The 12466-nt window shown below is 40.5% G+C and overlaps 1 protein-coding gene across 1 annotated transcript in view; it reads left to right on the top strand.

The window, feature by feature from the left end:
* Positions 1–2135: 2135 nt before the first annotated feature.
* The window catches only part of grk6 (G protein-coupled receptor kinase 6), a 58551-nt gene continuing 48220 nt past the window's right edge, over positions 2136–12466 (top strand). Inside the window, exons 1-2 of the mRNA XM_007244427.3 lie at positions 2136–2658; positions 11867–11962. Of these exons, the coding sequence (XP_007244489.1) occupies positions 2607–2658; positions 11867–11962 (148 nt within the window). The 5' untranslated portion in view covers positions 2136–2606. The remainder of the gene's footprint in view (positions 2659–11866; positions 11963–12466) is intronic.

Here is a 12466-nt window from a genome sequence, read left to right as displayed (position 1 = left end):
CAGGTTTAAGTTTCTCAATATAATTTTTGATGATCAGCATTTATTTAACATTTTATATTTAATATAAAATGTTAATAAAAACCTCCTCAAAATACAGAGTAGCAGATAAGACAGTTACAGTTTGAATAATTATAACAATAGCATAATAAATACAGTAATTATAAAAACAAAGATGCACAAAAACTGCTAGTACCTTTACAGAGGTGATTGATCATTTGGACATGGAATTTTTGCCACTTTTTAAAATACTGATTAGACTTCCCTATCAGCCTGAAAGAGCGTATTTCATAGCAGGCCACTATATTTACTTATTGTTTAGTACCATTCACTTAAAGTGGGAGTCTGAGATGTCTAGTATGAACATGTTTAAAGAGTTCAGAAATCAATATTTGGTGCAGTAACCCTGTTTTTTTATTTTAGTTTCCATGCATCTTGGCATGTTCTCCTCCACCAGTCTTAAACACTGCTTTTGAATAATTTTATGCCACTCCTGGTGCAGAAATTCAAGCAGTTAAGCTTGGTTTGATGGCTGTGGTCATTCATCTTCCTTTCTGGTAAACCTAAAGGAATAAATTATTTTTAAGTTGTCTCTTTTTTTCCCAGACCTGTATACGTATGAACAAACATGCAAATAAACACAACAAACAATATTGAGTAATAATGATTATTGATTATATCAAATATTATTGAGGTCATGCCCATTTATTGTATGATTATTCAATAATGTAATTATTGTGACAGGCCTATTAACATATGTTTGCAGCAAAAAAACTGAATTAAATTAAATTAAAACTTAAAAAAAGAACTATTTGGTTTGTAGTCTAATTACATGTTTTGCTGTTTTTCTGTACGTTATTCTTGTTCAGTGAGAACAATCTAGTCTGTTTTGGGCTTGAAAAATGTAGTAAAATCCAGTTCCAGTTTCTGAGTTTCTGAGGGCCAGTTATAGAAAGGCAAAGGACCATAGAACATGGCCCATGGACCATAAAATGCCTAGGTCCATCTTTGCATATATACAGTGCCTTTAAAAATATGCATACCTCTTAAACCATTCCACAGTTACACCCACAAACTTAAATGTATTTTACTGGGATTTTATGTGACAGACCAACACAAAGTGGTTGTGAAGTGAAAAGAAAATGATACATAAGGTTTACAATTTTTAATAAATACAAATATGTAAAGTATGGTGTACATTTGTATTCAGACCCAGCAGCTTCTGTCACAGCTAAACAAAACAGCATCCCCACAGCATGATGCTGCCACCACCATGTTTCATGGTGGGGATGGTGTGTGTTCAGGGTGTTCAGGGTGCGGTGTTGGTTTTCCGCCGCCCATAGCGCTTTGCATTTAGGCCAAAAGTTCAACATCTGATCTGATCACGTTCTTCCACATATTTGCTGTACCGCCTACATGACTTGAGGCAAATTGTAAACGATACTATTTGTGGCTTTCTTTCCCATAAAAATCAGATTTGTGGAGTACATGACTTCTCCCATCAGAAAACCTTGATCTCTGCAGCATCGCAAGAGTGACCATGGGTATCTTGGCTGCTTATCAAATTAGAGCTCTCCTTACCTGGGCTGTCAGATTAGGCTACATTCACATTACCATGCTCAAATCTGATTTTTTGCTCAATGTGGCTCAGATCTGATTTTTTCATGGCTGTGTGAACCTGCCAAATCTGTTTTTTTTTTTTACAATTAAATTCGAGTAACATTCATATGTGGTCCTAAATCGGTTACGTGTCTGATCCACGTACATGCCACATGAACGGTCAAATCGGTATTCGTTCATCTTTTTGCTGAATTTGCCTTGTAATGTAAACGTATAGCCATATCCTTAGATGGATAGACATGTCAATGTCTGCATTTGTGCCATACTCCTTCCATTTTAAAATGTTGTTCAAGGTACAGGAGGCTGAATATACATGCATGCCACCTTTTTCAGATTTTTCTTTGTTAATGAAAACTATGTACAATTTGTTCACTTTACATGTACGTTACATTTTCAAGTGTACTGTGTATATCCTATATATCTGTTTGTATGTACTCTAGTTACTAGCTATTAGGTTATGTGTGTGTGTGCGTGTGTCTACAGTACAGCAGCAGCACTCTGCGCAGGAAAATGAGGAAATAGCGAGTCCGGCGCAACTGAGCTGTTGACAGGAGAGCGAGTGACAGGAGAGAGAGAGAGGTAGACTGGGAGAGAGAGAGAGAGAGAGAGATAGAGAGAGAGGTAGAGTAAAAATAAAGAAAGAAAAGGAAAAAAGAGAAAGAACTGCTGCTGCTGCCGCTGTCGTGTTCACGTGTAGGTGGGGTTCACTGGTAAACAAGCCGGTAGAGGAACCGACGAAGCGCTTTTGGGGCGGAGAGTCGGAGAGCGAAAGAGAGAGAGAGAGAGAGAGAGAGAGAGAGAGAGAGAGAGAGAGAGAGGGGAGAGGGAGAGAGAGATAGAAAGAGAAAGAGAGAGAGAGAGAACGAGAGAAAGAGAGAGAGAGTCATCCAAGGTTCGCCTGCTCCGCCGAGGGGGGGAGTGGGGGAGGACACACTCACTCACTGCCAACCCAGGCGGGCGACGAGGTTGGGCCTGCAGCCCAGGAAAACATGGAGCTCGAGAATATCGTGGCCAACACCGTTCTCCTGAAGGCGAGGGAAGGTAAGCGGAGCGCTTCACACTCACAGCGGCTTCCCTGCTCCTCCAGGAAAGGGCTCATCTTCGCTCGGATCGCGGGAGGAGGAGGCGGCGGAGGAGGAGGAGGAGGAGGAGAAGGAAGAGGAGGAGGAGGAGGAGGAGAGGGGGGATTCCCCGAGGAAGCAAGGGAGCAAGCAAGCAAGCCTACAGACAGAAAGATAGGTTAGATAGATAGATAGCTAAGGGCTCCAGGAGACCATAAATTCATACATCCACCTGTTCTCCTTTTTTATGATAGACGCAAAAAAAGAAAAGAAAGGCCACAGAGACAGAGATAGCCTGTGCTGTTTTTTGGTAGCTTGGCTGGCGGAACTGCTGCTTCTGCTCCTGCCTAGTTAGGTTAGCTAACCTTGAACATGACCAAGCTCGCCTAGCTGTAAAGATGGACCTGTCAGAGGAGCAGCAGTCACCGCGGCAGTCACCCACCATTCAGCTGTCATTTAGCCAGCTAGCTAGCTAGATAGGTTAGATTGGTAGGTTAGCTAGTTAGCTTAGCTAACTAAAAGCCACCCAAACAGCCTCAGCTTTTGCCAGAATGGGCAGAAAATGTGTGTGTGTGTGTGTGTGTGTGCGTGTGCAGGATCGTGATTTAGTGGGTCGTGGCCAGAACAGCACAGCAGCGCAGGAAGGGAGCGAGCAGATGTTGGTTGGTGCTGAGATAACAGACATAAGGTGATGGTGGTGATTGTGTCAGAGCTAGCTAGCTAACCTAGCGTTAACGAGCTAGCTAACGTAGCTTCAGAGTGGGACAAGGGCCAGGCAGCAGCTGCTTTGGAGGAGATAATACAGTTTATTATAAAACCTAAAGTTAGCTAAATAGCAGCTATTTAGCAGGTGGATAGCAAGCTAGTTAACTAGTTATCTAGACACAGAGTTGGGAAAGGGCCAGGTAACAGCTGCTTTGGAGTAGATAATACGGTTGTCATGGAACCTAAAGCTAGCTAAGCTAACTAAGCTAGATAACCAGCTATTCAGCAGGTGGATAGCAAGCTAGCTAGTTAGCTAACTAGCTAACCAGCTATTCAGCAGGTGAATGGCAAGCTAGTTAATTAGGTAGCAAACTAGATACAGAATTGGAAAAGAACCAGGTAACAGCTGCTTTGGAGGAGATAATTCAGTTGTCATGTAACTTAACCTAAAGCTAGCTAAGCTAACCAGCTATTCAGCAGGTGCATATCAAGCTAGTTAACTAGTCAGCTAGTCACAGAGTGGGAAAAGGGCCAGACAACAGCTGCTTTGGAGGAGATAATTCGTTTGTCATGTAACATAAAGCTATCTAAGCTAACTAGCTATCCAGCAGCTATTCAGCAGGTGGATAGCAAGCTAGTTAACTAAAGTTAGTTAGGTAGATACAGAGTAGGGAAAGGGCCAGCCAACAGTTGCTTTTGAGCAGATATTACGGTTGTCATGTAACCTAAAGCTAGCTGTGCTAGTTAACTTGCTATCTAACCACCTGTTCAGAAGCTGGATAGCTAGCTATTTAACTAGTTAGCTAGACACAGAGTGGGGAAAGGGCCAGGCAGCGGCTTTGGTGGAGACTGCTAGCTAACCTAGCTAGTTAACTAGCTATGCTATCTAGGTTAGCTAGCTTGGGTAACTTCTCTGGATGTTAGGCTAGCTAGCTAAATAGTTAGGGTTAGTTAGCTACATTTTCCTGTAACCTGGGCGAATACGTGTGTTTTCACCTGCTTACGCTAACTAGCACGTGCCCATTTTTTGTTCCCTCTAACAGGGTTGTTAATAGAAATGTTAACCCAGCTAGTTTTAACAGTTAGCTATTTAACGTTAGTTGGGGTTTGGCTGGTGGTGTAGGCTTGGGTAAAGTAGCTTAAGAGGATGTAAAATAGCCCAAAAGTCTCATGATGAGACTGGTTCGACTTAAGCTAGTTTCTTCTTTTTTGAGGTTTAAACTAGCCCAGCTACCAGTGATGTGACCGGTTAGCTAAATTAGTTTCCTTTGTCTGCTTTCATTAAAAGTTAATTAATCTTTTAGTTAACCCTGTTAACCTAACTAGCTAATGGACTGATGCTGCTTTATAGTCGTTAGTTAGCTAGCTAGTTTAAGTACTAGTTGGCTAACTTGGGTAATGCTGGCTGGTTAGTCATGGAGACACAAGCACACATTTCCTGTCTTTTTTTTTTTTTTTTTTTTTTTACAAAATATGTCTCTCTCTCTGTGTTCTCCCATTATCTGCTTTCATCACATCCTCTTTCTTAACCCGCATTCGTTGCGAGAGTATATTTCACACTAGCCGAGGTTTGGGCTGTTCAGCTGCTTTTGACAACTCAGCTCTCAAGCTCAGTCTTAAGAAGTCAAGCCAGTTGAAGAAGTGCAGGTCACCACCAGCAATTTCTGTGAATTTCAGTTGAAATGGCTGTTAAGTGATATTTCCTAGGTACAAAGATGCTTAAAAGCCTTCAGCAAGAATAGACTGTTTCTGCATCATTGTAATCTAAAGCCTTTTTATCTACTGGTGGTGCGACAAATAGTGGACATAAATGTCCTTAAATTGACATGAAAATGTGTCGGCTCCAAATTTCATTGTTGATTAATTGTTAATTAATCAAAACGTTGTTGGTCATTAGGCTGGAAATAATTACAAAACCATATCTGAAGTTCTTGGACTCTTTGCATTGTTTGCAAATGGAGTAAATTCTTTATTCATTATTACCCTCCAAAGACGTGGTCCGTCAACAAAGAGCAAGGCTTGTAATAGTCTGTGAGGTCACAAAAAGACCCAAGGCAACCTCTAAGCAACTCTAAGTCTTTCTCAAGCTGTACGCTAGAATTTCCAAAGTATACCATAATGTAATGCATTGGTTTTGTGCCAGAAATCCTCAGAGGCACAAACAAAGATGTTGTGTTGTTTAGTTGTTTTCCAGTCAGTTAATTAACAAGTTTAATTAGTACACAATTCAAAACACCACTTTAGATTGCCTAATGCTGAAGTCCATAAGTCCATCATCGGGAGAACTTTAAAGAATGGTGTGATGGCAGCAAATTCTGAACATGGGTCATGCAACAAGACAAAGACCCTAAGCACATGCATGGTTCTACCAAACAATTGCTATTGAATAATAAAATTAATGTTTTGCAATGGTCAAGTCAAGTTCTGACCTTAACCCAACTGAAATTATGTGGAAGGAGCTGAAGCAAGCAGTTCCTCATTGGAGGAAACATAACATCAACATAACAGGATTAAAGTTGTTTGGTTTAGTCAATGTGTAGGACTTTTAAGATGTGTGAAAATCTGATAAAGTTTTTGTTCAAACTTATGTAGAAATTATAAAGGGTTCGAAAACGCTTAAGCACCATGGTAAGCCTAGACCTGCCAGTGCAGGTATGGACACATTTTATACAGTCTACAAATAGGGAATTGTAGCACCTAGATTATGATTACAAAGAAAGTTACGGTGGACAGGTTGGAACGTAACATTTGGGCCTTTGGCCAAAATTTTTTCAGCACAACCTATTCACTTGACTTCGGGCATTTGATTTGACAGAGAGCTAAATATTACACATAACTATTGTGATTCTGACAGAAAGTTTAATGCGAACATTGCAGTTTGGTCATGGACTGGCAACCTCCCCAGGGGATATTCCTGCTTTGTGCCCAGGGATTCTGGGTAGTTATTAAACCAGTACAACTCTGACCAGGAAGAAGCAGATAAAAAGATGGATTCCTGATTTCAACTCACGTCTGATAAGTTATAGAAGTTTCTGTATTTCTGCAAAAATCTGACCTAAAATTTGATTTTCACATGTTCTCAAACTTAACACAAATGAGAAACAATATTAGACATGATTATGTATTTTTTTTAACCAAATGGTCTAATATTACATATCTGACATATTTGTGAACTTTAAAAATTTGCAAACAATTTAAAGGTATAAATAGAGTCAGGTATTTTCAATCAATGGGAAAACAGTCAGGTGTGGGTGGGGCACTGTTTTATTTAAAGAAAATCTCAAATCTCAAGCGCACACGTCATTCTACCACAGCCTAAAGCCTAAAGAAGTATAAAAATAATGTTTTGGAAGGGCCAAGTCAAAATTCAACTGGCCTTAATCCGGTTGAAATGGTGCTGTTCATTTTGTAGTGCATGTTGACAGCTAAAGCCATTGTTCTATCTCAATCCAGTTTCTGAACTGCGTAAACTATGCAGTCCTTATGGCATTTGCATTGTATCCACTTCCCACAGTGATAAAACTACAGGTTTGGAACCGCGCTAGTGCTATTAGAGCGTCCCTTTGCTGCCAGCTGTTTTTTTGAATTGCAAATATTGGAACGTTGGTGCTGGCTTCCTGCCGGAGACCAACGCAAAGTTGACTTTACCTAACAAATGTTTGATTTTCAACTCTTCGTTGTTTACCCGGGCATCCTTGGTCTGATCCCCCTGCTTAAGCCAATGCAATTCAGCAGGGATGTCACCTAGAGTCTTACAGGAAGTTTGCGTAATTACTACGACCTCTTGCATGCGTGGGGCCTCTAGCTTTGCTCTTGTTTTCCAGCAGCTGCAGAGTACATTCTTATCAGATCAAAGTCACAAGGTTTTCCCATATAATCTGCGAATTGTTTATACTCTATACATCTACACCTCCATCAGTGGCAGCTGCTGAGATACTGTTCTTTGAGTTCACAAGTTATCTTTACCTCAAAGCTGAGCCATGACTCTTGAAATGCCTGGGTTTAATAAGAGCCCTCAGCTCAGCCAGTGAACCGAGCAAAAGAGGAAAAACGTTCGGCAGGCCTGAGAGCCGCTGGGCAGGATAGCTTCATGACCTTTCTGCATACGCTATGTTGACAAGCGCCTTTCCTAATAGCGAGGCCGCCGTGCTTCACACCTGGGCCAGTCATTCTGAATGAGGGAGCTGGAGCTGCTCTGGTGACGTTAAACTGAGCTGGACATCATGCCAGCAGAACATTCTCGCACCAGGGGCACGGCTCTTTTCCTGAAGCTATCCCCAGGATGACCACGTTAAGAGAGCTGATCCACACCTGGGGGAAATTTCCTAAAACCTTTAAAATGCAAAGACCTGTCTGTGAGGCTATTATTAAAAACTCAAAAATTCAGTATTGACTAATTAATCATTTGTAACTTCATTGTACTACACAAATTACTGGGAACAGAAATGTAGTGGGTTCACTCACACAGTTTGCACTCAACTTGGTTTATGTCTCCAAAAGTGCCCAAACACAACAGTTTACACAGATTAACAGATTTTACATTTAAAATTCTTCTTGGCATTTAAAGCGTTTAAATCCCAAATTTAGTTTCTATCATTTTGAGCAAAAGAGAAACCTCAGAACAGGAGCCATACCCACAGAAACCAGAGATAGGGCATGGAACAAATAGTCATTAACAGCAAATCCAAAAAAGAATTGTCAGATTTCTTGACTACCAAAATAATCATTGGTTGCAGCCATACATAAGAGTATTAACTGAACTGTCATAAGCCAGTGGTAAAAAAAATAAGTTCAGGATAAGGGAAGGTAAGAGACATTGTACAATATGTGGACATGTTCTCACTTATTTTTGCTGACCTCAATATTGCATATTATGTTTTTCTCAGCCATAAGATTCCATTAATTGAATGAGCCAGATCGTTGATTCAGCAGTTGTTAATATGAAAACAAATGAAAAAAAGTGTCTGAAAATTATTAATTTTTAAATTTCATTCAACTTTAAAATAATGTAATTGCTGTGTTATTCTAAAATATTCTCTTTATATCAGTGGTATAACATGTTCTCAAAGTGACAATAATGTAGTTTATCCTAATTATGTGTAGGACAATATATCATCCAAACAGAAGAAATTATCGTGACCAGCCTAGAAAGTAATTTACTCAGCTTTACTCTAAAATATTTCTTTCTTTCCTTGGTAAATTCCATTTAGGTCACTTTACAGATCCAGACCTAGTAACACATTTGTAATATATACTAGATAAACTAATTACAGGGCTAAATCATACGCTGACATACCAAACCAAAGGTAAGGAAATGGAAACTAGCCATGGAATTTTTGCCATTTGAAGCTAAAGAATGCTGCATTTACCTGTTGGATATGTTGATGTGACAGAGGATTCTGGCAGAGTAACTTATCTGTTCACATAGACATGGACACAAGGACAGTCACGATAATTATCATCCATGTTAACATCCATGTTAACATCTATGTTAAATGCCCAGACTGTACTACTCTGATCCAGTTAGCTATTAGTGCACAGTAAATGTTCCTGTGTTAGTGTTAAATTCTACGCTCTCAGTGTTAATTTAACACTAACAGTGCTGATTTAACACTGGCAAATGTATTGTGTTCCTCACTGCTCCATTACAAGAGAAATCCTATGTAAAATGGACTTGTGTGTGTAGCAAAACATAATAACAAATAGCCCATCTCCATTTACCCCCAGCATTACGAAATGGGGTATTTCACTTCACCCCAAGTCCATTTCACAGCAGATTTCTCGGCCTGTTGGTTAAATAGGCAGCCATTTAGATTGCATTTGTTTTGAAGACATGACAGAAACAGTGAATTCAAAACTGGTTCTGCCGCTTTGTTTCTTTTTATGGACGGTATGGCCTCGGGAGTCAGTGGTACGCTTTAGTCTGCTTTGTTTACATACTAGGAGCAAAGAAAATCTGGTTTTCCATGGATTCTTTCAGCCTTGTACTGTGGTCAGCACAGTCTACAGCTAGCATTCTGAACTGTAGAGGTTAGCTGCTTAGTTTGGGAAGAGCTTACCTTGTGTTCGTAGTTTTATTCAGCTGTTAATCAGGCTAACACGCTAGGCTGAAGACTCTGGAGGCTCTGTTTCGTGGCTGGTTACCAGGGGCAATGTTTATTTTGAAATTCAATACCTGTTTGTGAGTGGTAGCCAGTGTTAGCATTCCTTAACTTAAGCCTGACTAGCCTGAAGGAAGGCAGCAGTGAGGTCAGCCACATTAGAGAAAGCCTGCAGGCTTGATGTTTTAAAGTCTGTGGTTCTTGTGTAAGAAAAAAACGAACACCAGGTTAGCATACACAATTTTGCTATTCACCAACTAGGGATTGTATGAAACTGCCACAGGCTGTCTTACTATCATACCGTCCACGCATGCTAGGCCTTAGGTATACTGTATCACTAATCCTATAGGTTTTTCAGAAGTCGTGACCTATACTGTAGTGGCATTATTGTGTTACTGAAAATAGCCATCGCTGTAGCACGTTGATGGATTGATTTTCATCTGCAGCGTTGCTAATGTACACACTGTGCCTCTGTATTCATGTGCCTGCAAATAAGTGAATTATTTATATGCATACAGTGCAGACAACAGTTGAATCATTGAGGCAGTCTCCCTCAGGGTAAAGCAGACCTGATGCTGTTCCTTCTGTTCAGCTGAGTTACAGCTGCTGTACAGTAGCTCACAAAACCTATGTTTCACACCCTCCTGGCTCTGCAGGGTCTGGCACAGAGTTCAATAAAATGCACAATGCAAGATTAAATTAGGCCCAGAAAAAGATTTAATCATTGTGTTTAACAGCAGACACATGACTGAGCGAGGCTTGAGTCTTCCTCAAATAATAGATAACATGTATCAGTTTTTATGGGAGACCTTCAGATTTCATGACATTCATTTCATGTACTATTTTTGCCTGACTTTGAACATCGCATTCGTTTCGCAGTTTCGTATCCACTGACATGCCAAACATCATGGGACAGCAGTGTGTAAAATGGACACATTTCAAGATGTCCAAACTTTGGAACGCCCACAACTATAATTGTACTGTAAGTTGTGAGGTGTTCTCTTTTGAGTGAGGTTGAATGTTGGCCAGGGTGCTCATGGCAAGGTGACCTGAAGTCATTTAGATTGTTTTTGTGTAGACTGTGTCTGGACCTGCTTCAACCCTGACCAGGAAGAAGCAGATAAGAAGATGGCTCCATGCCTAATGTCAGATGTGGGCAAGGTCTAAAGCCCTCTAGCTTTAAGCTGTGGAGCAGTGGAGTTGTGTTCTCTGGAATGATCTCTGATGGGTTTGGGAGTTAGGAAGGAGGTGGGGAATGCAATCAAATCCTCACACCATAGCTCCAAAATCTATTAGAAAGCTTTCCCTCAACTGTTAAGGACTGGTTTGACTCCAGCAAAAGCAGGATCAACGTTTTTAAATACCCTTGATTTTGGAATAAACCATGAATGAGCAGTTGTCCTAATACTTTTGTAGTATTATTGCATGAAAGCTAAGCTGAAATGTTACATTAATTCATGTACATATATCCACCCAGACCTTCTTTAGCTTACTATGTGTTAGCTCCGCCCATTTATAATGCAGTCTTTGGGATTATTTCAGCTATTAGAGCTTTTTATATGAGGCACAATACAGCATAACCAATCAGAATAGACCTTTTATTACAAATATGTCTAAAAGACAAAGTAACAAAAAACAGTGTGTGTAAGAGATGTTCAAGTGGTTCAGCAGACCTACAATTAAAAGTTATGGCCTGAGGATCTGACATCTGAGTCATGCCCCCTTGCCATCAGCAGCCGGAGCCTGAGAGAGGGAGCACAGTTAGCTGTTCTCTCTTTGGGTAACTGCTGTTATAATACTGGCAGGCACAGGCATCTGTTGGCTGATGTATTAGAGCTGGGCATCCGGCGGTTTCCTGACTACGTCCGCTTTCTTGAGTACCTGGTGATGCTGTATCTGAGGCTGGCTTTACGTGTATCAGAGGAGGCTTGCCCTTTTCCTTATCCTCCTAGTGTTCAGAGCATTGAATAGGAAGGAAGGTTGGGGTTCTAGTGAGTGAGTGGGTGGGTTAATTTTCTTAGCAAAATTGGGGGCTGTTTTTGAAATATAATGTATAGCAGTACATACAAACTAAATAGTGCCATCAGCCAAGAATACCTGCTACTGAAGTAAAAGCTTTCTTTGTTGCACAAGTGAGAGATGGGATGAAATTATAACATGCAATTGTTGTCACTTGCAATAACTGCAACTTCTGAGGGTTAAAGTAACTGCATTAGTCCCGCTGCTGAGAAGTGTGATACGCTGAAACGTATTTATATGAGCCCTGCCTCTGAAGTCCACCTGTAATTTCTTAGAAATGTAATTTCTATTTCTAATCTAATAGCCCTTTACAGCTTATATGGTTCCTGTGGCTAATCTGATCTCTGCTCTATTCCTTGGCAGGAGGGGGTGGTAACCGAAAAGGCAAGAGCAAGAAGTGGAAACAGATGCTGCAGTTCCCTCACATAAGCCTGTGTGAAGAACTCCGCCAAACTATAGGTACGAAAAAGCTTTTTTTGTCATCCTCCTAAGTCAGGTTTTCTCAAACTGGTCCTTAGGGACTCCCAAATGGCCCAGATTCTTTTTTCTTTAACTCATAAGGATACACATATATAGAGTGAGTATATACCATGTGGGAATCCCTGGGGACCATTTTGATCAGTTACCCCAGGGTGCAGTTAATCAGCCAAAAAAAAAAAAGATTCTGAAGCTTCCTTTTTTAGAATCGGAGGTGCTAAGCTAATGTTGCTAACAAACAGCACACTTAGTCTGTCACTGATAGTATCTTCAAAGAGTATCTTGACCAAACATACTAATACGAGTAACAGAGAAGGGAAGCCCTTTGCCACAAATGATTCTAAAGTGGTAAGACATGTAATGCTAATCGATGACTTCATTGCAATTTATAGCAGGATGACTTTATTTCACCACCTTTAACAAGACAATTCAGGCAGTTAAATACCAAAAAATAGGTGGGAGAGCTGATTGGGTAGAGTCATTACT

This window comes from Astyanax mexicanus, chromosome 17 (genome assembly GCF_023375975.1).
Source record: "Astyanax mexicanus isolate ESR-SI-001 chromosome 17, AstMex3_surface, whole genome shotgun sequence".
Classification (NCBI taxonomy): domain Eukaryota; kingdom Metazoa; phylum Chordata; class Actinopteri; order Characiformes; family Acestrorhamphidae; genus Astyanax; species Astyanax mexicanus.
This window is presented reverse-complemented; position numbering and strand designations above follow the sequence as displayed.